A 24,242-nucleotide genomic window follows, 5' to 3' on the forward strand; every position below is an offset into this window, starting at 1 on the left:
CTTGCTAATCTATACATTGCATGTGATCTAAGCAGATCCCACAAGCCTCAGAAGGGATACATTACTCACCGTAATCGTATTTTGATGCTTATATCTGCTTAGATGCACATGCGCCCAACCTTCCTCCCCAGAGAGAAGATGCATTGATGTTAGATGAGCTTTCTGTATATATCTGCTTGGATACAACTGTACTCACACGAAACTTCATGCAGCCTCATGTCAGAACAAAACAATCTGATGGACCTCAATGCGTGAGGGATCATGGGTACAGTGGACGTCACACTAGGGATAGTATTACTGGCACGCCCTGTCGACATCCCTTTTCGAATTTCGAAAACAACTGTAATACTCCGCAGCTTCCACTAGATGTCGGCCTATGCATAGCATGTGAATCTTAGCAGATACAAGCATCAGAAATATGATTATGGTGAGTAATGTATCCCATATACTCATTTATTTGTAGTGCGAACCGCCTAAAAGCCTGTTCTACCTGCAGTTATTTAATCCCCTCCCTGCTGCATCACCTGCCAATAGTGCATGGAGGCGCTCCGGTAAATACCTTAAATATTGTCCATCTGTTTTCACTCCTTGTCTAAGGGTGCAGTATTAGGGGCATCTGGGCTCTTTGTGAAGAGATACAAACATGATATTGGACAGGCTGGTCACTGGGCACCAAGACCCCTAGTCTTTTTCAGTGGTCTTGTACTTTACTTTTGTCTTGAACTTTGTCCATTACTATGGTTGAGCAAGCTTTTTGAGACTTCCAAAGCCACATTCAGTGCACTCTTTGTGAGGACAGTACTGGGACCAGGCTCCTTGTTTCGTCACTAAAATGCCTTCTAGTTTTAAGCACATGCAGCCCATTGTCTCTTAGTAATGTGTGAAAAACGATCTTTCACCAAGTCTTCTCCGTCCTCTTCCTCATAGCCTGTGTCTGGATTTGTCCTGATCCAGTAGGGTGCTGATGAGAAGCAAACTGCAATTGCTCAGCCTGACCAGAGCTCTACTCGTCTGCCAAGTGTATGTAGCTGCCAGTGCTTTTGCTTAAATATTTACCTTTAACCAATATATTTAGCAGTCTTGTTTTCTAAGCGGCACATCTGGCTATGGATTGTAAAATCTCAAATTTGTGTTTTAATGGATTTTATTTTTGTTACAGTACTTTTGTACAAATCTGTCATGAGCTTTACTTTTTGCAAAACTTCACTCTGGGAACTTGCATTGAATGTCAGATTCTTTTAATCCAGCTGAACCTTGCTGTTAAAGGTCTCACCATAACAGTAAAGCCTGATTTTGAGTATCACAATAGGATGGAAGTCTAATGGGGAATAACCTGGCCAGTGAGGACAATGGCAGGGATAGTGGTGAAAAGTTGTGTAGGTTCACCTAAGGGAACTGCTTGAGGCAACCCCCTTCAGTGCTTGGAGTGAATGTGATATGGCACAAGTAGTCAGAAAAATACGAGCGACGAAGCTGTTGGTCTGGTAGAGGAAAAGAAGTAACCCTGAATAATAACTAAAAAAGTAATTAATTTGAGATGTGTCCAACTGCAAATATGCATGAAGTATTCATCAGTCAAAGCTGTTTGTGTTACCGGGATACATTGCTGCATTAGTGGCTCGTCCAGATTTCTGTTTTTAATGTTACTTGTATGTGTTATGACTTTCTTTTTTCATTCTTTTTATCTGCCAGATAGTGAGATATGTGACGCGTCCTTTGGGGTTGTCACTTCTCCCTGGGAGAGGGACCCTTCCCATGGAGCCAGGGAGGAGAGGCCTCTATCTGATAGTCTCTCTGAGGGGTGGTACTCGGCAGGAAGATCCCATGGGAGGGGAGACACCCTATGTGGGCGAGGTGCAGACTGTCAAGGGAGAACGTAGTAAGTTCACCACCATGCCGACAGACATCGCTCACCCAATAACATGAATAAGGCCTAAGCACCCTCGCACACTCTCTCCTCATACATAGCAGCCATGCATATCAGGTAGAGGATACTGTGACAAGGAAGAGTTCAAAAGTACTGACACTAGGAAGAGCAGGGCGATGAAGGGCCCTTTGTGGAACAAATACGAACATGCTAGCTATCAGAGGCTAGAGAGTCAATCAGCCATAAAAAACTGACAAAGGACTCTACTCAATGTCTGTCTTGCCCCAGAGTAGCATCGCGCTGGGGAGCGAGGCCGCGCAGAGATGGCATGCGGTAGACTCAAACGCCTGGTATGGGAAGGCAGAGAAGAGCCAAGACTTGCCTGAAGGCTGAGGCGAACCCAACGTGGCGAGAAGGCAGCCATTGCAGTGGTCCAAGCGGTACCCGGCGTGCGGGGAGAAACCAGTGTCGCTGAGCTGCAGAGAGCAGACCGTGAAAGCCCAGGGCAGACTGGCTACCTGCACTACTCCTGCAGCCTATGGAGGGAGCAGGCAGTCCAAGCACACAGTAGAAGGATGTCCTCCCTGGTCTGGGCATCTGCAATTCCTCACATCCAAAGAAGAAACTGCTCACTCTTTGTGCATTCCAGATTAGCCCCAGCCGCCATGCTGGAGAAACACCTGCAGTATGTTGGAGCCCGGGAACACCTGCAAGGAGGACCATGCATCAGCCTATGCATCCTGTTAGGAGCGTGGGCTCCATGTAAAGATGGCGCCTGGGAATCCACAACAGAAGATAGGGCTTTGCTTAGCCCAGTTCCCGCCTTCACTCATGGCAGATTGGCTACAGGCACTACTCCTGCAGTCTCAGGAGAAAGCCGGCAGGCAAAGCTGGCCCCCGTCCAAGGACACCAGAGAAGGATGTCCTCCCCTGTCTGGGCCTGTGCGGCTTCTGTGGGTGCCCTGGACCCTACTCCTAGTAGTACATCTGGCCTCACCATTACATACTTTTCAGGGCTTCCCCAGTGTTTGCATTGCAGAGGAGGTTCGTCATTTTTCAACCCTGGCCTACTCCGTTCACCTTTCTCAAGATAAGGCACAGATTGATGGCAATAGTATAACTTTGAACACCTGCATGCGAGCCCAGCCTGAGCCTGCTGGCAATGGAATCGCCCTGCTCCGAGGGCAAGAAAGCTCGCTCTGTGCTCCCACCTTGATAACCTTATCAATGGTTCTTAAAGAAGGCAGGAGCTTGTCTGAGCCAAAGGTTGTGCGCCTGCTACCTTTTTCACTATCCTTTTGTTGCTTGCTAAGAGATGCAAGGTCTTAGACAGCTCTGCCCCAGTCCTCTTTATTGACCGTGTGGTTCTGTCTGAACATGACAGCAACAGTTGTGCTTACCAAACGTTGATAACAACCATGTCCAACATCAATAAACTGGGCCACAAATACACCTCCTTTAATATTGATGGCAACATTATTAAGGTCGCTAAAGAGGTAAAAACCTTAGAGTTTTATTTGGATTGTACCCTCACCTTTGCCAAACAGGTTAACTCCATTGCCTTTGCTTCTGCATACACATGTAAGCTGATCAGAGCCGGCAAACCCTGCCTATCCAAAAATAGCTGTACCATTCTGGCCAGAGCTTTAATCTTGTCCAAATTGGACTATTGCAACAACCTGGCGCCAATAAGTACATCAGGAAAATTCAGATTCTCCAGAATAATGCCCTTAGAGCAACACTAGGCATAGCTATGAAAGAGCACATCTCTGAGGTAAGGAGACAGAATAATTGGCTTTCCACTAGCGACAAAATTCTACTTAAAACTGCTTCACATACTCACAAGTGCATAAGCAACGCTGCACCATGCTATCTTATAGAAAATCTTCCAACCGGCCCACCAGAACTGCAAACATAAACTGCCTGATTGTACACAGGTTCAAATTGGCCAAAGCTGGAGGGAGAAGCTTCCCAGTCAAAGCTGCTCAGCTCTGGAACTCCTTACCCCCCCCCCTCCTTCAGAGCGGACAAAACGTTTCTGAAATTCAGATGCAATATTATTAACTGGCTCAAAGAAAATTACCACTAAATGCATCTTTGTCATTGTCCTATCTCTACTGCTCTGTATTGTAAATAGACTCCATTATGTACATGTGTTATCCTGATTATGATTACTGTATGTATATACCTTGTGATTGACCAACCTACTGTATGCTATCTGTGTAACCTGTAGCTGAAAATTGTCATGTATCCTTTCTGCGCCCTGATACTCTTGGGTATGGTGCGCGTTACAAATAATTTAAAAAAACAAGCCCACTGGAGACGGCCTGCTGATGTGCACCCCACGTTTGACCACTTTACTGTTCCTCACACTTGTTTGCTTACCTCCTACACCCTCCAAATCTGTTCTTGGTCCCAGTAAGTGGGGCTCATCTCCAATCCTCTCTCTGCACTCATATCTAGTCATGTACTGCTCTGCAACTGCCTTGAAATTGTCAATTTTACAGTGTTGCAGCCCCCCCCACACCACGCGGTGAGGCTTTAGCGAATTGTGCCTTGACACAAATGTTATCAGGCCTATTGGTGCACCGATGTAGCCCCTGCACCACAAGGTGAGGCTTTACCGGACTGTGCAGTCTCGACCTGCCCTTATGACTTAACTGTATGCATGGTCCTGCACACTGTGGACTATGCCCCCACACTTGTACTGTAACTAGCACATAGATGCCTCAGGGCTTTGACCGCTCTATAAATGTAAAAATAAAATAATTATTCCAGCTTTTTCACAGCATTTCCATGAAATTGTGTGATTGTTGATGGTTAAAGCTGGATTTCTCCAGACCCAAGGCTCTTTCGATAGAAGGTATTTTGTACCCATACAAGTGTTAATGACTTTCCATTCCTTTTCTGACGTGATAAATTGGAGGCAGTGTTCTAACTATTTGATATTTATTTTCCATATGAAGTGTACAAGTGAAAGGGATTGATGAAATACATGCTTGTTCTACAGAGGCACAAGAAGGATACAGAAAGGTGCAAATGTGCACAGAGGAAGTTAAAGAAGGTGCCAGTGGGCATGAGAAAAGTCAAGAAACAAGAGGTTAACGAGGAGGTGCAGAAAGCTCCTGAAGGCAAAAGGATAATTGAAGGAAGAGCAGGAAATAAGAGAGGGGTTAAAGCTCAGAGTGGTCGTGCTTAGGAGGAGCAAAGAACCTGATGTTTTCGTAAGCCTATGATGCTACCCCTTGAAAGAACTGAAAGGTACATCCTGATGAACTGAACTTGTGTTCTGAAACGCCTAAGAGGACTAAGCTTGGGACAAGGGAACCCTGGGAGCCCTAAGAGCTGAATGTGTATTTGAACCTGGAAAAGACCTGAGCTTGGGGAAGGGAACCCTGAGAGGCCTATCAAAGTGGAATCTTGATTATTTTGTGTTAATTGAAGCTTAGGGAAGGGAACTCCAATACGCTTAAATAGCTCATTTTTCTTTAATGTTTTGAACTTGGAAGGACTAAAGCTTGTTGAAGGGAACCCCAAGGCATTAAAGACATTTGTATAGTTTGAACCATGGAGAAGGTACTATGAACAGTCCTTTTTATTTTTTTTTATTTTTTTTCCTTGATTGAACTCATTCTTTTGAATCTGACCAACCTACACCGGGTCAGAAGACAACCTGAAACTAATCCTGGTTTCCTATTTTTGTTGAACCACCACTATTTACTTTTAAAAGACTTCCTAATCCATTTTTGTCAGAGCGAGGGCAAGCGTAGGTTTAGACATAGATTTTTATTTTGGACTCTTAGACATCGACGTCTTTAGAAATAACAGTTAAGGGAACCATCCCTTTAGTGTTAGGGGCAGTTAGGCATTACACCAACCCAGGAACTTTAGTAAATAAAGGTTTTTAAAACGAATATGTTTGGGTCTGTATCTCTCTTGATACCTTGCTTGTCTCACACTACCTAATAGAATACTAGAGATACTGCGAGGAAAGGGCTTGCTACAAACACGGGCCGCCACAGGATAACAACCCAATCTAAGGGTTAATGCTCAAAGCAGGTCCGGCTTTTCAAGCCAGGCTTTCCCTGTACAGATGTTAGTTAAGTATTTAAGTTCTTCAGTTTTTAATACTTTGGTGAATGTGTTTCCCTTGTGATACAATATGTGGTCAGAACCAACTTCCTGGTTCCACATGCATCCATTTTAAGTTTTGAAGCAACTTCCCTTATGCTTCAGCCTAAATGATAACAATATTACAACCCTTCAAATGAACGCCCTTACCGGGTCCCGCGAGGGGACCTCGCAATCAGGCGGAATGGGAATAACGGGTCCGCACCCATTAGCGGACCCTGTTAACCCATTCCTCCTGACTCGTAATGAGGCCCAAAGTGTTCTCTTTCAGGTTCCCTGTGTGTTAAACATCAACACAAATTAACACACCATCAGTGTTTAAGGGTAGCCCTTAGCAAGATTTTTGCCATGTATAGTCATTGTCATCTACCCTAAAAAGACCCCCCTCTGCTTTAACATCTCAGACCTATGGAGACTAATGGACAGGTTGCAGCAGTGTGTTTACCATATCAATCATATTGATTAATATACTGATGGGGAGACAGAATATCACTTATGTCATCAATGCCACCTCAGCGATCAAGTCTCTGGGTTGTTGAGAAATTGGCAGGGAGTGAGTCTGGTGGAAGAATGTACATACTTTTGCCCCAGAGAATTCTCACAAGCCGTGGTTCACCTTGAAATATTTACTACCCTAAGAGAGACAAATAATGGGTTAACTATGGAAGTGAACACCACCCTAATTCTTGCAAATTTAAGGGGTTTGCTGCCCTGTTTTGTCTTAGTTCGGGCCCAAGCCATATTTCAAACACGTTTTCCCAGGTGCATTGATGAGTAAACAAATATTGTTACCCCCTACAGATCAATTACATCATAGGGCTGGATTAGCAAGAACAGCCACTAGCCAGAATTATGAGTAAGGCTCATCAAGCTGATTTTGTGATCATGACAGCAAAGGCGTTAGCAATATTGTCCTTTGGGTAATCAGTAATAATGACCATCCGATACTGATGACCTGGCAAGTTATTTGCTATACTAAGTGGCATGGAGTTTAGCAGTGAACAAGCAGGCATATTAGTTGCATTATTTATGGTTTGTTACCTAATCAGGAAAGACCATACAAATGAATAAGGCATACACATCTCATGAAGAGTTAGCAATTCAGGATGCACACATGTTGATTTGCCCTTATATTGAACCCATGCCCACCTACTAGTTTACTATAGGTGTAGCCCCTGCAGTAAATGCTACATGTTATGCAATATCACAAACCCGTTTGTCTTTTATTTTGGTAGGATGGTGAGAGTGGGTTTAAGTGCCATAAAGGATGAATTAAACTTGGCTTTAACAATATAGGCTTTAGTTATACACAAGTCTCTGGGTTTGTCTAGTTATCTCTGGGTTCAAACACAGTTTCTGGATTTCTCCATCTGTCACTTCAGGACCTCTGCTTCTCGCCCCTTGCCAGCAGTGAAACCCTTTATTTTGTGTTTAGGAACCCTGCATATGCTTCAATTTTAGGGATTGGCTGTGGTGAGAGCTCTGTGTACATAACATGGAATGACCGCTTCCACCAAAAGGATGACCACTTTCAACCGTCAGAGCCCTGAAGACTCGACCTCCCTGCCAGTCTCTAATCACCAAAAACTCACTCTGTCAACTGTGAGAAACTCATGTTGACAACTAGTAAGACAGACACAAGTGATCACAGTTCAAGGGTGTTTTTTAAACCATGATTGCTGTAGGTAGGAAAAACGCCTAATCTAAACCTAAATCTAAGATGGGAGCAAGCATCAACCATCAAATGATAAATAAGGCAGTCCTAGTGGTGTTGTGTCAAATAAAAGGGCCTATACTAAGAAAACTTGATACCAAATCTCACAACTAATACAAAAAGGGTGTGGGATAGTTTTCAGGAAAAAGGAAAGTGTTCTCAAATAATATGTCAGAATGCGGTAGCCTGGGATTGCCTTCCCCACGTTTTGTTCACGGGGTAAGATGGGAGCTTGGAGCGCAGCACGCACTCAAGCTTTCCCAGCATGAGTTGACAGTTCCAATGGCAGCAATCGGGACCATCAATCGCCAAGTCTCTTGCCTTCAAGGGCCTGATCCATCCAATAACAAAACAAACACATCTTTCTCAGTTCACTTTTACAGTTTCACGTTGGGTGATGACTTCAGCCTTGGGTCCCTCCCTTCAGGACGCAGACCCTTTTAACAGTTCTTATCAATATCAAGATCTTTGGGAATTGGTGGGGGTGAGGGGTTCCTGACCAGACAGCCTGATAGATTTACTGTGAAAATTAACAAACTGACAAGTTCTTCTTCAAATATTTTCGGGGTGTTTGCTTTCCACCCCTGGATCTCCCTCTGCCGGGCTCGGACCCTCAATTACAAGAGGGACAGTTTCCTTCTCCTGTTATAAGGTGTCTCTTGGTTACTCCCTCGGTCGAGCTCGGATTCCAAACCACCATCTGAACAGTGTACTTCTCCTGTCTCTTCCTTGGCAGAATTCATTCCCCATGGCTTCTCAATGTCTTTTTAAACTGTTCCGGTGGACCTATAGGCCACATTGCCTTTGTCAACACCCTGTTTCTCGGGACTTTTATACTTTGACCCTTTTCTCGTTAGCACCCCTCTTCTCAGTTCATACGTTCTCATTCACTTTTACTCTCAATGTTCACGGGATTCACTTCTTTGTATTTATATATCAAAGTCTTTTGATTGTACGAGGATTTTACTAGACCTCCAGTATGACCACTTTGACCTCTCCTTGCTGCTCTCCTACAGCCTTCTCGTTTCTGTAGTTTTTACTCAAACAGGGATCGACCAGAGTCTTTCGAGTTACCACCCTGTGGGCTACATTGACCCACTCAGCAGAATTCCCGTTCATAACCAAGCTGCGCTTTTGTAGTCCACACCAAAATGGCTGTGCAGGCTCCTTGGAGCACCATTGCATCAAAACTGTATTTTGCAGCGACAAAAGGATGGCTGCACCATTTTGCCAAACCCCTATTGGGCGAGTTGGAAAAGGCGGCACACTGCGAAGGGTGCCAGTGTGTTCTTGGGTGCACCCAAAAGAAGCAAATCAAAGCAGCGCTACTCTGCTGCTTGAAAAAAGTTCCCATTGAAAAGGTAATATTTTACACGGAAAAGGATGCTGTCCTGACGCTATTTTCAACTATTCCACATGATTGTTTTTATCAAAAAGACCCTGCCATGCCGATCCATATCCACATTGTGCTTCAGCAGAAGAAAACATGATCCCTGAACTCCAGGCTGTGCCAGCCAAATCTGAAAAAAAATCAAAAAACTTTTTTTTCAGCCGCAGAAAACGCTTGAAATTTGAGTCACAAAATTTCAAAAAGATCACTGCTTCAAAGAAACTCCAGCTCTCTGGGCCTTTGTGAATTTCATTGCATCTGTTTCAAACAAATTGCTGCATACAAGAAACTAACTATGGCTACAGAACAATGTGGGAATTCAGATGGCTGTGTTACCTTTAGCATCCTGTGACCAGGCCGGCTTGCTGCTCACTAACTGCATCCAGCTGTACCTATGCCATCCAGTGACCAGAATTGCCCAGCTGTTGGCTGTATGAGGCGCCCGCCGTGCGGTGACCAGATCCGATTCACTGTTCCAAAATCCCAAAACTCAAGCGTGGACTGTGAGTATTTCCCATCCCATAGAAACACATAGCCTACCCATTCTAACCCTTTTATCTTTATTCCACCCTCTAAGCCATCCTATCTATGCCTTGGTAATTTGTCCTACTAGTCAGAACTCTTTGTGCATCTTGTCTGTGATTTCCTAGTGTTAGCGCCATTCTTTCATTAACCCCATCTTGTAACTCCTTGGCGATATTTGGAATAATTGAAATTAATTCCGATATAGATCTGAATGCAGGGTGAAAGGGTTAAGTTGCAAATTAACCCGGGATCGTACTATTTCTTTTTTTAACAGTATGATCTTAATAATCTAGTTTAAGTAAAATCTGTCTTCCTTTCCCAGCCGATTTTCTCTTTCACGTCTTCATTTTGCCAAAATCGAACCTCCTTTGATCTTGCAAATCTCATCCAAATCGTCAGCTACAACCATCCTTTCACTCTTATATTGTCCCTGTGATATACATCTATCCCCCAGCCCAAAGCCGCGTTCCAAATCGGAGTATTTCACCTGTTTTTCATAAAAAACGTTTGTGACATTTAAAACTGCATCTCTGTAAAATGCAACTTTCCAACGTGTGATTAGGCTGCAACGTGTTCTTACTTTCAACATGTTATTGAACTGTATGCCTTTTGTTGAGAACTTGCCTTGTGATTGTTAGTGTTTATACATTCCTGCTATCGTGAGAAATCGTATTTACCTCATAGATTTAACCGCACAATAATTGTCAATTTCCGAGTGTCATTTTGTGCCATTGCAAAGGGCTTTAAAATGTTTGCCTCTTATTTTATGAGGGAAGGTGGGATTTTGATTGTTTGCTGCAAAATATCCCTGACTCCCTGCTGCTTTTTTCTGTCCACTCCAAATTCGATTCCCAGGGGTTTGGGAGAGCATTGCAGGAGGACATCTTAACTCGGGTGCTATCTACCCAAAGTGAAAAAGTGCTCCTATTCATTTGTGCTTGGTTAACCTTCTACAAGAACATATACAAAGTGTATTGTTTCAGTTTCCATTGTAATTATCACACCATTGTTGATTGCTGCCCAATATTAACATTTGTGTTTTTTCTCCAGCATGGGGTCTGGCATGGATTCACATGCTCATGAATATTCCCCGTCGTCAGGCCGGGAATCTTCGGTAAAGAAAAAGTCAGTATCAGTTTCGTTTCTGATCTGTCTTTCTCAGTAGTAACCAATCACTGGTCTCTGGGTCATACTGTCCCCAGCCAATGACTGCCCTCTCCCTAAGCCCCACCTCTGGCAGCAATTTTCAGATTTTTACCGCACGCTCAAGTGTTGGGAGTCCTCGTGTTTAGCTCTCGAGCTTTTGCTGTGTTTTCGCGCTTTTGCAAAGAGAATTTCAGATTTTTCGGTCAAATAGAGCCTCGAGCGCCACCGTCTCTACATCCGATTAACGGGGGTCCGTGTCGGATTTTTCTACGCCCCTCAAGGGTGAAGATTTTGTCGAGTTACGCTTCTTGGAGGATACCAGAAGTTTCTGTGGCCTACCTGAACATGGCCCAGGAGAAAGGAAGCTCGGGCCCGGAAAGCTGTTCAGGGTTTGCCCTAGATGCCAGCTGCAGAATGTCTCACACCCCCTTTTTCAAATACCCCGGGTCACAATTGACCAGGAACCAGACCGGTTGGTATGAATGTAATATTTATTTTTAAAAATTCAAAGGAAGGGACAAGTTACTTACCTGTAACTGTTGTTCTCCAGCATGGGTCTGGCATGGATTCACATGCTCATGAATATTCCCCGTCGTCAGGCCGGAAATCCTCGGTAAAGAAAAAAATCAGTATCAGTTTAGTTTCTGATCCGTCTTTCTCAGTAGTAACCAATCACTGGTCTCTGGGTCATACTGCCCCCAGCCAATGACTGCCCTCTCCCTAAGAATTCATAGAATATAAAGAGAAAGCATTCCAATTGTGCGCTACATACTAGGCTAAGACCAAGGTGTGTCGTCCGATTGAAATCCTTAAGAACCTATGTGGTGCTGGTTTCCCTCTTCAGCTGGCCACCCCTTCAATACTTGTTAATTCTTTTCACAATTCATTAACTTGGTTCAAACTTACCACTTTGCGCTTCTCATTCAACATAGCCTGGTTCTAATTGATTCTCCCCTCGACTCACCAGCTCTGAGGAACCGCTTGGCTTTTGTGGAGTCAAGGCTGGTACCACGGGCGCGGGAGCTTCCCTTGGTCCTGCTCATCGGCATATGCTTGCCCCGTGTACCGTTGACATCTGCTGCAAGACACTTGTGCTATTGTTCGCAGTCTTGGGCACTCTTCCACAAAGGTTCTGTGGGCCTGGGATGAAAAAGGCAAGGTCACTTCTCTCCTCACCACCCACTTGATTCCTTTCTCCTTTGTTTGAACTGCTGCGCCTGCTTAGCCGTCTCAGTGTGCTGTCTGTCATGCTCGCCATGCTCGTACTGTACTCTCTGGCTCCACCTTTTATCCCTGTGGGGAAGGGAAAGGGCTGTCAGGTGTGTGTGATTCTGATTAATTACTTGACTTTGCCTGACCCTTGTATTGGGACATGTCAGATAAACGGCTCTGGTGTTAGTCTGTTGTTCTTTCTGTTGCGTGAAAGTGTTTGTGTTGGAAAAAGGGGAGGGGGCAGTGGTTTGGAATGTTCTTCGAAAGAGGATGGGGAAACGGTCTTGGAGGAGGATACTGTCTCTCACCCGTCAGTGTCCCACTCCCCGAGAACCCCCAATACTGGCGATTCTCCCTCACTGGTCCACCCCCCAGGAACTGGATCCAATAGGGATGGCTGTGTCTTGGCCATCTGGATGACAGATCGCAGGGGACTAGCCAGGGAGACACCTTCAGGTTTCTCACACTACCTCCTCGACAAGTCCCAACTGTCTCTTGCCTAAGGAATTCTTTCCTCCACCTCCTGTTGGTTCTTCTTTCACCTTTCCCTCTTCTTGATGCTCTGCCACATGTTTGTACGTCCATCCCGCCTCCTGCCGCACCATCCTGATTCTTCGTGCGATTCCCTCGTTTCTTATTGTTTCTTCTTCTTCTACCTCTGGCAGTGTTCTCTCACCTCCGTACTCCTGGGGTTCCTTCTCATGTCTCCTCTGCTTTCTAGTCTGGTGCTTCCCCCGCACAACTTTTACAGCCCTGTTCTTGTTTCTCCACCCTACAGCCACCTTTTCTAGGATTAGGGTTTGCCTTTAACACCTCAACCACCTAGGGCTTGTTGGGGCCTGACCTCATCCCCCCCCCTCACTCCCTCTCCCTCCATCACACTCCTCAATATAATCAACCCCTAGGATCAGGCCTCCAGATAAAGTGCATCCCAGGCCTTTTTACGCATGAAAATCTTGTAAATACGACCGCTTTATTATTTACCTCTGTACATTTACACACAAGTTTAGAGCAGAGGGCAGTGCAAAGGTCAGGTTACTTGACAGAAACCAGAAGGCTTCTTTTGATTTTTATCTCCATGGATGTAATTGCAAACCATGGATAAATACCTCTGAAACAGAATGTATTTCTCTGAAGCCTTTCAAAAAACAAAACTGCACACCAGGTTAAAAGGAATGGTTTATTTCTATTCCGCTTCTGCTGTGTTGCTGCTCATGGAGGAAACCGAAGCACTGTGCATATTTATTTTCCTATCATTTTAGGATTGTAAAATTGATAAGATGGAACACTTGCAATTGAGAATTAATATTTTGTATTTGCAATTGAGAATTCATATTTTGTAACAAATTAAGCTTTTTTTCCCAGTGAAAGCAAACCAGTTTGCACAATTGTATTTTTCAGAGTTCCTAATCATGAGCAGGCGGATAATTTTTACAATTTTACACTAATTATAAAAACAGTGTGTAAAATGATGACTATGCAGAGTCTAGTTTACATCCATTCAACCATGCAGTCAATGGGATACTTTATTATAAATGATCAGTGGCAGCCGAGTCTTTGCTCAAGGGTGAGGGATTGGTGTAATGACAATCACAAGTGTTCTAATCTCTCAGATCTTCAAGACTACAATTAAAACATCCAAAACCTGACTCTCCAGGAAGTGCAAGCGCTGTTCAAAAACAAACAAATGAGTTACATTTGTAATTGAAATAGAAACTCAGCCAAACATGTCCCTGTGATAATCCAGATAGGTATTTAACTTTGTGTAGCGCTTCATACATGGTTCATCCAACATCTAGGCACTGTGATTATTACACCCCAGACGATACTCAGTTAACCGACCACTGAAGGATGTTAGCCAATAAGATAGCTCAGCCATTTGAGCACTCGTTGCCATGATTTGTGCGTGATCTGTAGGTTGCAGGTTCGAATCCCGGCAAGACCAATTCAGCCTTTCATCCTTTCAAGGTCGATAAAAGGAGTACCAACTTCGGTTTCATGATAATTGTGATAAACATGTTCTATGTACAGCGTTTGCCGAAAGCACTATATAAATAACCATTTGACCATGAGATCAGATATAGAATTTAGCATGGAGTCCTTGGCTCTCTGCACTGTTGTATCATAACATTGGCATACCATTAGGTAGTAAAAGCTCCAGGAAATGAGGACTTCCATTAAACATCAAAAGAATTCTGCTATAGAACCTCAAAACACACAATACAATTCATGCTTGCTTTACTATGTAATTGGCTAGGTTTTTGTGTTTTCAACATATAAATATATACAGGAGAAATCAAATGACCAGACAATAGAGAAATAATAAAAGCTGTATTCTGTCACAATACAGAAAGCTGCCGCATAGTAATGATTTCCATACAGTTTTTGCACACATCGGCTGTAGGTCACATACATTTTACTTTCTTGCAAAGGAGAAAAGTCATTTTTACTCTCTTAAAACCACATTTACTCTCAAAGTTTAAAAATAGGGAGTAAATACTCCCACCTCAAAATCTTATCTGGAGTACTGCGCTAGGATATCACCTCAAGCTTTCTGTTAGTCATCTCCAATCTCCCACTTTGCATCCCCAAATCTCCCTTTCCCCTTTGTGTTGAGAGCTGGTTCATATATGGGGCTGGCGGGATTCCCTGATTGGCTGGAAGGTCTATGTGATGGTTCTGGGCATTCTCAGTGACGGACTCTGTAGTCCTGCTTCTCTGGAGTAAGTAATTAAATAGGCCAACCACCATCTTGGAACACATTCTAGAATGTTTTTGCTTCTTGCTGGATGGCAGCTGCTGCTGCCGCCGCCGCCTCTTTGTCTGCTGCTGGTAGAAGGCCCTCTTCCCCCTGAAATTTGTTTTTGCTCACTACTGTGCTCAGATGGCTAGTCTGCATGTAGGCTTCCCTAGGGTGGTGGGGAAACTGTAAAGTTGTTTTTCTTCCATTGGCCTCAAGGAGGGGCCGGGGACGAGGGGGCTGCACTTCTATCATATGGGCGGGAGCTTGGGGTTCGTTCTCCCTGGCTCTCCAGCTTGGGTGGTTGAAAGCGCCTCTGTTGTGTGCTCAGATCTTCCCACCGTTTCCCTTATCCCGAAACTGTAAGTGCGTTCCCCTAGTCCAGTTTTACCCCTGCGGAAGAGTGGGACCAAGGGAGACCTCTTTCATGTAGTTTGCCAGCCAGCTACGAGCCATATGGGCTTGGGACATCCCATCTGGTATTCCCTCTAGCTGTGGGGTCCTGGACTAGATTCCTCCATAATCTAACCCCTCCTGAATCCCTGGTTGACTCTTGAATATATGGTCCAGGTTTTCCCCCTGACCGAGGTGAACACTGGAAGTTGCAATACTTCCAGATTAGCCTTTTCAACACTGGCAAGCTGGTATGTCTTGGGAATGGCATCCTGCCTATAGCTGATTTGGAGGACTTGGGGATGTCATGCCCACATCCATTTGACGAGGACCACAAGATAATTTTGTTTCATCACACCAATGCCATAAAGGAATCACTTTCGTACCACCCAAACAATGTTACACCACATTTCCACCCGACATGCAGTGACATTCCCCACAGAGACTGCCCTATCGTACCCTTGTATCCACACCCTCTGACAAGCCATCCTAAAAACCCTGTAGACATATGCATACGCTCTACCCGCTCCCCAACTGAGCGGTACCCTCATGAAATCCCCATGCTTGTGTATCGCCACTTTCTAGCCACACCGCCAGAGCCACATTGCCAGCCTATCTTACACATGCATTTTCCTTCTGCTCATTATAGGCATGTGCCCACAGTGAGTGAGCATACGTTGCTTCCTTCAATCAATCCCACACAGGATGATGCCCTCTGTCCCTTCTCTCTGGTGACCCTACCCAGATGATTACATTCTTGATAAATGTGCTTTACCTCACACTATGACTCAGTTCTTCGAAACCTGATGATTTAAGGTTTAATAAGCAAAACAAAATGCCCCACATGGTGTGAACTATTTCCCACAATGTGTGAATTTTCCCTTGAACCAGGATCCTTGTGTAGTGCTTGTTCTGCACCCCTGTTAATGCATAAGGGTGGTGGAGCATGTGAGCAGGAGTGGCCAGTGTGCCGGAAGTGTCTAGCTGCCCTACGGCTACTGTTTATGCTTCATAAAGAATGTTCAATTCTCTGTACCTAGATTATGCATTTCAAAGAATCTGTGGGCCAGTTGTCTTGAATAATCAGTACAAAATCATTTGCTATGGTGAATACCTTGTGCAATTTCCCCAGTATGGCTTCTCTCTGTTACAGCACTTTCCCCAAGAATCCTCTGAAGCTTTCTCCTCCAGCACATTCAAAGGTGCTTGTACTGACCAACAGCTCCTGCTAGCCCGAGGTGTTCACTAGGCCTACATCTGATCTGATCAAGGGCAGACACCCTCCTCTTATGGTACTAAAACCTTAGGTGATCCAATAAAATGTTTAATAACACTGTTAGTTACTGTGACTCCGACCATATCACACCATGAAAGGCAATTTTAAGCAGAGGTCTAGTTCTCAGTGCATGCTTTCGAAAGATTATCCATAATTGAGGTGGCTTTGGGATCACCTCTTACAAAAACTCATCCCCCCATAGGTTTTGAGTGGGTAATTCATGACCACTTGGTCTCCCTCTCTCACAAAGGAACTGGGCTTTGGTACTATATAACTATATGCGTCTGGATATCCTTAAATCTTTGTCACTTTGGCGCCAGACTTAGGGCAAAGTGCTTGCATATGTGGGCCTGACTTTGGGTAAGTGGTTCTGTCATACCTTGGAATTTTCCATGTCCTAGTGTATGATTCCTCAGAGGGTTGTAGCACCTTGGATACAGTAGGCTTTGGAATACTGGAGTCTTGATATTAAATCCCTTACTGTTAATAAAAATCTAACGCGTTTGAATGAAACATGCCGAATTAACCATCTGCTTGCATTTAGCACTTAATAATTTAGTAATGTACACATAAACTTTCCCTAATGTTTTAATTTATGTTCGGTTTACAATACACTGAAATGTAAATTAGTGGTAAGGTAATGGTTTGTACAAGGTGGTATTTCAATTTGATGTTCCTCATTCTTTTACTACAGTTGATTATTTGACCACTATGATGAATCTGAGGATGTCGTCCCTTTTTCTCTCGGGGGAGACCTTTTCCAGGGGGCCAGGGTGGTGTGTCCACAGTACAATATTCTCCCTGGGGGTGGTGCACAGTGGATCGATCACCTGGGAAGGAAAACCTCTTATGGGACTATAGGGACTATCATAGTCAGGAGATGCAGTATAACCCCGCTGGAAGTCCTTCAATCCCTTTTCAGGAATTACATACCCCTCCCATCTGCCCTGATAGGACCAATATGTTTTGTTGCGAAATCAATCCAACTAGTTAATTCAAGAATGTCTGATATAGAACTCTGTGAGGAAGAAGTCATGCTGAAGATGGATGACTTGGAAAACAGGGAGAGGAGTAACAACCTGCGGATACTCGGACTTGAGATGGCAAGGGAAAACCCAAAGCAGGTGGAGGAGAAAGTCCACGCACTGGTGGACCAGCTCTTCGAGGCAGAAGGGGGAAAGAAAGTGCAGCTAGAGAGGGCACATAGAGGAGGCATACCTTACGGGACTGGCCCCCGCTCGATGGTGGTTAAACTCCTCAGATACACAGACCGATCCGAAATTCTGAATAGAACCAAACAGCTGAGAAGTAGAATTCGAGGGCTCCAAAGTGTTCATATACCAAGACCTTTCAAACTTCACCCTGGCCAGGCGCAGAGCCTGTAGGCCCCTTACCACATGGCTGCAAGATAAGGGGATCGGTTACCAGTGAGCCTACCCGTTCGCATTGGAATTTGAGGTGGAAAGGGTGGAATACTGCCTAACCTCGGCAGGCCAAGCTGAACAGGCCCTTATCTGACAGCAGACATGGGGCAGAGTCAGGAAGCCCAATGGGCCTATCTACAAGCTCCAAGAGGCCGAGACCAGCCCCAGCCACACAAAGGAGAAGAGTACAGACAGGAAGGAAATATGAGGCTCAACGGACCCTCACCTCGCACTCCCTACGACAGAACAGAGCAAGAATCAAGGGGATGAAACACAGGAAAAACTGGACAGCAACCAACATAAGAGTTGAACACCCGCGAGATATCTATTGGAGGAAGGCAAAAATCTTCTCCCCCCCAAGGTGACCCTCTGTACGGAAGAGGGTATCTTCAAGATCTTGACTGAACTCAAGCTACAGTTTTTAGTTAAAAAGTTGAGGGGGGTTTGTATGAAAGTCATAGCTCTCTGGTTGAAAAGAGCACAAGAGGGATGCACCATTCCCATGTTGTCGAAAGATACGAAAATGCGGAGTCGCTTGTCGAGCTGAAGCTAATTATCAATGATGGTAATGGATGACGTTAAAAGGGGTCTGTTGGTGGGCACGCTGAATGTGAAAGGACTCCACTCCCCGACCAAGAGATCTCTAGTCTCGAGGGAATTCCGTAAAGCGCATCTTGACTTACTCTTCCTGCAGGAGACATGTCCAATACAAGGAGAAGAGCGATAAGAGGGGCAGGTATTGGTCAAGTTCACTGGGCATCGGGGACTGTCAAAAAGGGGGGAGTGGGGATTGTGATTCACATGTAAGCTGAGAGACTGCAGGGCACCCGCCTATTGGGGCGAAGATTATTGATGCTCAGGGGGATTCTAGACGGGGCAAAAGTACTCCTGACGACACTAAATGCCCCCAGTCGAGGACAAGCACAATTCATATCGGAAGCACTAACAGCAATACAGGAGCAGGAGGCAGACATCTACATAATGGAGGGGGGGACTTCAACTCCTGGGCAGACTAGTTTAAAGATTGGAAAATCAGGGGGAGCACAGTACAAGGGAAAGGGGAGGCCAGGCCTGGACACCTGGGAAACGCACTAGTGGCCTGTGGCTTGCTCAACGTTTAGAGGGAGCAGCCCCCCGGGGGCAGCGAGGCTCCATGCACAAAGCACAGAAAGATGGGTTTCATCCCTAGCGAGCCCAGGCGGCAATAGAAGGGATTCACCTAGAGAGATGGTGGAGGGATTCGCCCAGTACTACGAAACCGTTTATAGGTCGGAGGTGCAGGGAGGGGAAGCGGCAACGAGGGAGTACCTAGATGGGATTAAAATGAATACACTAACAAATCTAGAAACGGAACACCTGGAGAGCCCCATCACAGTAGAAGAGGTGCAAGACACAATATCCTGTCTTCTCAATGGTAAGGCCCCGGGGGAGGACGGATACACTATAGGGTTTTATAAGAAATTCTCGGGGATCCTGTCGCCGCACATGGTACGGATGTTCATCATCCTGGAAAAAGGAGAAACCGCGGACACCTTCAGCAAAGCGCTGATATTATATATCCTAAAGGAAGGAAGGGATCTCACACAATGCGCATCCTATCACCCCATTTCTCTGTTGAATGTGGATGAGAAGATCTTTACACGCATCTTAGCAACACGATTCGAGGACAAAATGCCACAAATAATACACCCAGATCAGGAGGAGTTTATATTGGGAAGACAGGGCCTGGATGCGATTAGGAAGACATTGGATCTCATGGAACATCTGGAAGGGAGCCAGGGGGACCATGCACTCCTAAGCTTCAATGCGGAAAAAGCATTCGATCTGGTGGAGTGGGGATTCCTGTTTGCAGTGCTGCAGAAGGTACGGTTGGGAGAGAGAACGTGCAGGGCTATCCAAGCCAATCTTGAGGGCCCCAAGGCAAGGGTAGTGGTGAGCGGGGCGAAATCAAGGGAATTTGATCTAAGTAGAGGCACTAGGCAGGGCTGCCCGCTCTCTACGCTCCTATTTGCCCTGGCGATGGAACCCCTGGGTAAGGAGATTCGAAATGATGCACAACTGAGGGGGATAGAGGGGGGGGGGGGAGTATCCCATCATGTATGCAGACAATATCATGATATATCTTTCAGAGGTGAGAGAGGCAGTGCCAAGGATACTCGAGGTGGTGAAGAAATATGGGAACCTCTCGGGTTTTAAGATAAACGTTAATAAATCTACTCTCCTTCCACTGGGAGAAGTAACGGAGGAGCGAAGAAGAGGATGGTAGGGATTGGAAATACAGATAGAAGAGTAGCTTTAAATATCTTGGGGTGATGATTCCTCGACTGTTGGACACTCTATATGAGGAAATCCCATCCCCCCCTGCACCCCTCTACCCCCCCAACCCCCTGGTGCACCGACTTTTCAGGGACCTGGACAACTGGGTAAAATTAACCATTTCATGGCTAGGACGGTTAAATACACTAAAAATGGTCCTCCTCCCTAGGGTCTTGTATTTATATCAAGCGCTTCCGATGGAACTCCCGGATGTCCACTTTGGGGAATTAAAACGTTGAATATAAGAGAGGGGAGGGAAAAACCACAGGGTGTCATACAGAATGTTGGTGCAGCCCAAGGAGAAAGGAGGTGTCTGCCTCCCAGAAAGGCGTACCTATTACCGGGCGACCCAGTTCAAAGCCCTGATCCCCCCCACCTGAGGGGGGATAAATAAAAGCAGTAGGTAGACATTGAGAACCACCTGTTCCGCCCGGTGACACTTGGAATGCTGGTCCCTTTGGAGAGTTAAGAAGGAAATGATAGGGGTAACGACATGGCCCTCACCCTTGAGTCATATCTGCCCCCCCCCATAAGAGATCGAATCCCCAGGCATGAGAGGTTCCAGGACTGGTTTGAGAACGGGTTCGAAAGGGTGGGACAAGTCCTGAAGAAAGATGTATTTATAGGGGTAAGCGTTAGGGGGGTAAGGGGGGAGACTCGGTCTTTAAATATCTGCAACTCAAAGGGGTGCTGATGTCAGCAGACTGGAAGGAAGACCTGCAGAGGGACTTGACCTGAACAGTGAAAGTGTTAGATACGGGGACAGAGACCAGAGGGCTCATATCTACTTTATATCAGCCTCTGCTAGAAGCGCAGGAAGGAGATATAGAGGTATGCAGAAGGAAGTGGGAGAAGGACATGGAGATGGAACTGGAAGACAGTCAATGGAAAAAAACTGTGTTAAAATGCCCACCAAACCTCAATAGCTAGCCAACATAAACTCCACGGGCTGAAACCTTTGTACAGATGGCAATGGGACCCAGTGAGACTGTCATTAATGTTCCTGGGGGTAGACCCCCAGTGCTGGAGGGTATGCGGGCAGAGGATGGACTTCTGGCACATGTGGTGGGCCTGTGACTGGGTGCAGAGATATTGGAAGGAAGTGCTAGGTTGGATAAGACTACTGGGCTTTTTAGAAAACAGTCTATTTGCACCAGTCACCCTGGGAGAATGGTTATGGGTTCCATCCGCTACTATGCCCTGCCGAATCCGGGAGCACCCTGTCCTAGCCATGTTATGGTAATTATGGTGTCCCTCCCACTCTGATATGAGTTACAACATGGCCCTCCTCCCTCAGCTGTATCTGGTCTCCCCCCATACGGAATCACATAAGTGATGTTCTCCACTTCCAGCATTTATATGAAGGAGGTCTGGTTAGAGCCAGACAAATGTGGAGAAAACTGATCTATATCTCTAAAGAAGAGTTAGAAGAAGCATTTCAAGGTATAGCAATAGCTCCCTTACTGTACATGCAACTGAGAAGCGTCCTAGGAGACCCACGCTGGGGCGACTCCTTAAACCGCTCTCACAACATTTGAACAGGTTTTAGCTGTAAAACGAGGTTAAAGAGAGTTGATCGCTGAATTATATAACGCACTCCTTACTAGAGGCCACCTGGCACGTGCTGCATCGGAAACCAAATGGGACGCTGAACTAGAATTCCAAAATCACTCAGACACATGGAGAGTCATACACAAAGCAGTATGGAGCTCATCGAAAATGCACAATGCAAGATTACTAATGAGGTGGCATTCTACCCCCAAGCGCCTAGCAAGAATGTTACCTGGTACTTCCCCGTACTGTTGGAAGGACTGTGGAGAGATATGGGACTACTGGCATCAATGGTGGAAATGCGCGAAAGTCCAGACCTATTGGAAGGAGGTTTTAGGGTGTATCCAAGCAATAGACAGTATTGGTAGAACACTTGCCCCATTATTAGTTCTGTACAGTATTGAACCAGAAGATGAGGTCTCATATACACTACTCTCCCACATGCCCTGAAATCTATTGTTGGCGGCAAGAGTGTGCCTAACAATGAAGTGGAAATCAAACACCCTGCCCTCAAAAAGAGAGTGGATCATGAAAGCTCACTCCATATGAGATGGAAAGTCTCACCGCCGCCTTGCAAGGATCATGTACTCAAATAGACCTGATCTGGTTCCCCTTCATAGAACACTACACAATATATTTGGAATCATTGAAAGGAGCATACTAGCATCGAGCGGTGATACTTTTAGAGAAAGTCACCAGAATTCCCCAACGGCCCACATGATGAGCCCCCGCTTCAACACTAATACAGGGTCAAATAACCTTTTGAAGACTGTGGATAAGGTCTCTAACGTTTCCATTGGAAATGTTGTATGAGTATCTGTGAACCGTGGAATTTATTGAGCAATATTAAGCTTTCTGGGGATGAGTAGTGGAGGGGGGGACAGAGAGGCAGGGGGCGAGGGGAAAACAAACTGGGATGTTTATTTAAAAATAGGTTTTGCTGTTGTCTAGTATTCTGAGTGTATTATGCTCTGACCTCCACTGTGAAATTAACATTGCATGCCACTTCTGGTGCTTTTAATGCTGACGTTCTGTGAAGATAGATGTTGCAGGCCTGTGAATATGAAAATATCTATGCTGTCTAACCACTATTATAGATATGTGCCTTGCCTTTTAGAGTGAGCTTTGTTAGATATGTGTCTCTTTTTTGCAGCCATTGATGTGAAGCCAGTGATAGCGGTGACCATGCCAACCACTTCCAGCAGCAGCACTAGCCCGGTGGATCTGCGGACAGAATTGCGGGGGTCAGTGCCTGGAGTGGACCCTATGGTGCGGGAGCAGCAGCTGCAGCATGAGCTGCTTCTCCTTAAGCAGCAGCAGCAACTCCAAAAACAGCTCCTCTTTGCAGAGTTTCAGAAACAGCATGAGCACCTAACGCGGCAGCATGAGGTCCAACTGCAGAAGCACCTCAAGGTAAGACTCACCCCCACCCCCCAACACCCAGGGCTGAGTGTAAGGGACATGGAAGTTAGGAAATAGACATTCAATCAAGTGAATAAATGAACGAATGCATTTTAAACACAATGAAAATAAATCAGTAAAATCATCCTCCACTGATTAATTTACTTGATCTTTGCTGGAGAGGAGCCAGAGTCACCTCCCTAACCCGTGTCCCTTCACATAGTTTCTTCCAGTGCCACCCTTCCCCCTGCTCTCATGACTGTTGCATTGATTTCTCTCCTCAAATTATTGCTATGCCATCACTTGGTTCCTACCATGGTGTCATTCAATTAATGAATTTAGAGCAGTTGGGTATATATTTGTTTTCGGACTTATTTGTAGACTGGAACGGTTCTCAATTTGCAAACCGTGGGACTGACTCAAACCTAGCTAATTATGTAAAAAGAAAAATGTACTTTTGCATTTGGTGGCAAGTTCTCAGAAGTTACAAACCAGCAAAGTTGACTGAAGTTATTAATATTTTTCATAGAAATGGGGGTAGCTATTGTCAAGGAAGATTGGTGTCTGGCATGCATGCAGTACCTTTTTGATAAGGAATGGTCATAAAAACGAACATGGAATCGGAGGGCTCAAAAAATGAAGACCCTTCATAAATCTCGCACCATGATCGACAATGAGCTCTTAGTTTTTGGGGAAATATGGACATTGTATCACCTCACTGAACCAGAACTTTGTAAATTTTCTTGAATAATACAGGTGCCTGAATTTAATATTTGAAACATTCTGTGCTCCAACCATTTTACAAGTTGACTAAATGTGAGCAAACACTGTGTGGGAAGGCCGTCTTTTTGTTGTTGCACATTATAGAGGCCCCTCCGCCCCCTTCTTAAAGTCCTATTTTGCAGATCATGTGATGGGCACATTGAGTAAAACACTGTTTGGACTGAAAAGCACTCTAGCGGTCCAGGGAGACATTACTATCGGGTGAGGTTCTAATTGGATGAGGTAAATGGGCAGTTTTCCAGAGACCTTCCTCTTGCTCCTCCTCCTTACCTCTACTAGCATGATCCCAATGGCTAAGTGTTGTACAACATCTCCCACAGGTTCATTATCGATCCAGCCAATGCCAGTACTGTTTCCAATCACCCTTACCTCC

General features: G+C 45.3%; 1 protein-coding gene across 10 annotated transcripts in view; it reads left to right on the forward strand.

Moving 5' to 3' along the window:
- HDAC5 (histone deacetylase 5) overlaps positions 1-24,242 on the forward strand; it is a 2,156,790-nt gene that overhangs the window by 935,658 nt on the left and 1,196,890 nt on the right. For all 10 annotated transcript variants that reach the window (XM_069634322.1, XM_069634324.1, XM_069634323.1 and 7 more), the window contains one exon: positions 22,839-23,098. In XM_069634322.1, coding sequence (XP_069490423.1) covers positions 22,839-23,098 — 260 coding nt within the window. The remainder of the gene's footprint in view (positions 1-22,838; positions 23,099-24,242) is intronic.

Source organism: Ambystoma mexicanum, chromosome 13 (genome assembly GCF_040938575.1).
Source record: "Ambystoma mexicanum isolate Mex_15411 chromosome 13, UKY_AmexF1_1, whole genome shotgun sequence".
In the NCBI taxonomy this organism is placed as follows: domain Eukaryota; kingdom Metazoa; phylum Chordata; class Amphibia; order Caudata; family Ambystomatidae; genus Ambystoma; species Ambystoma mexicanum.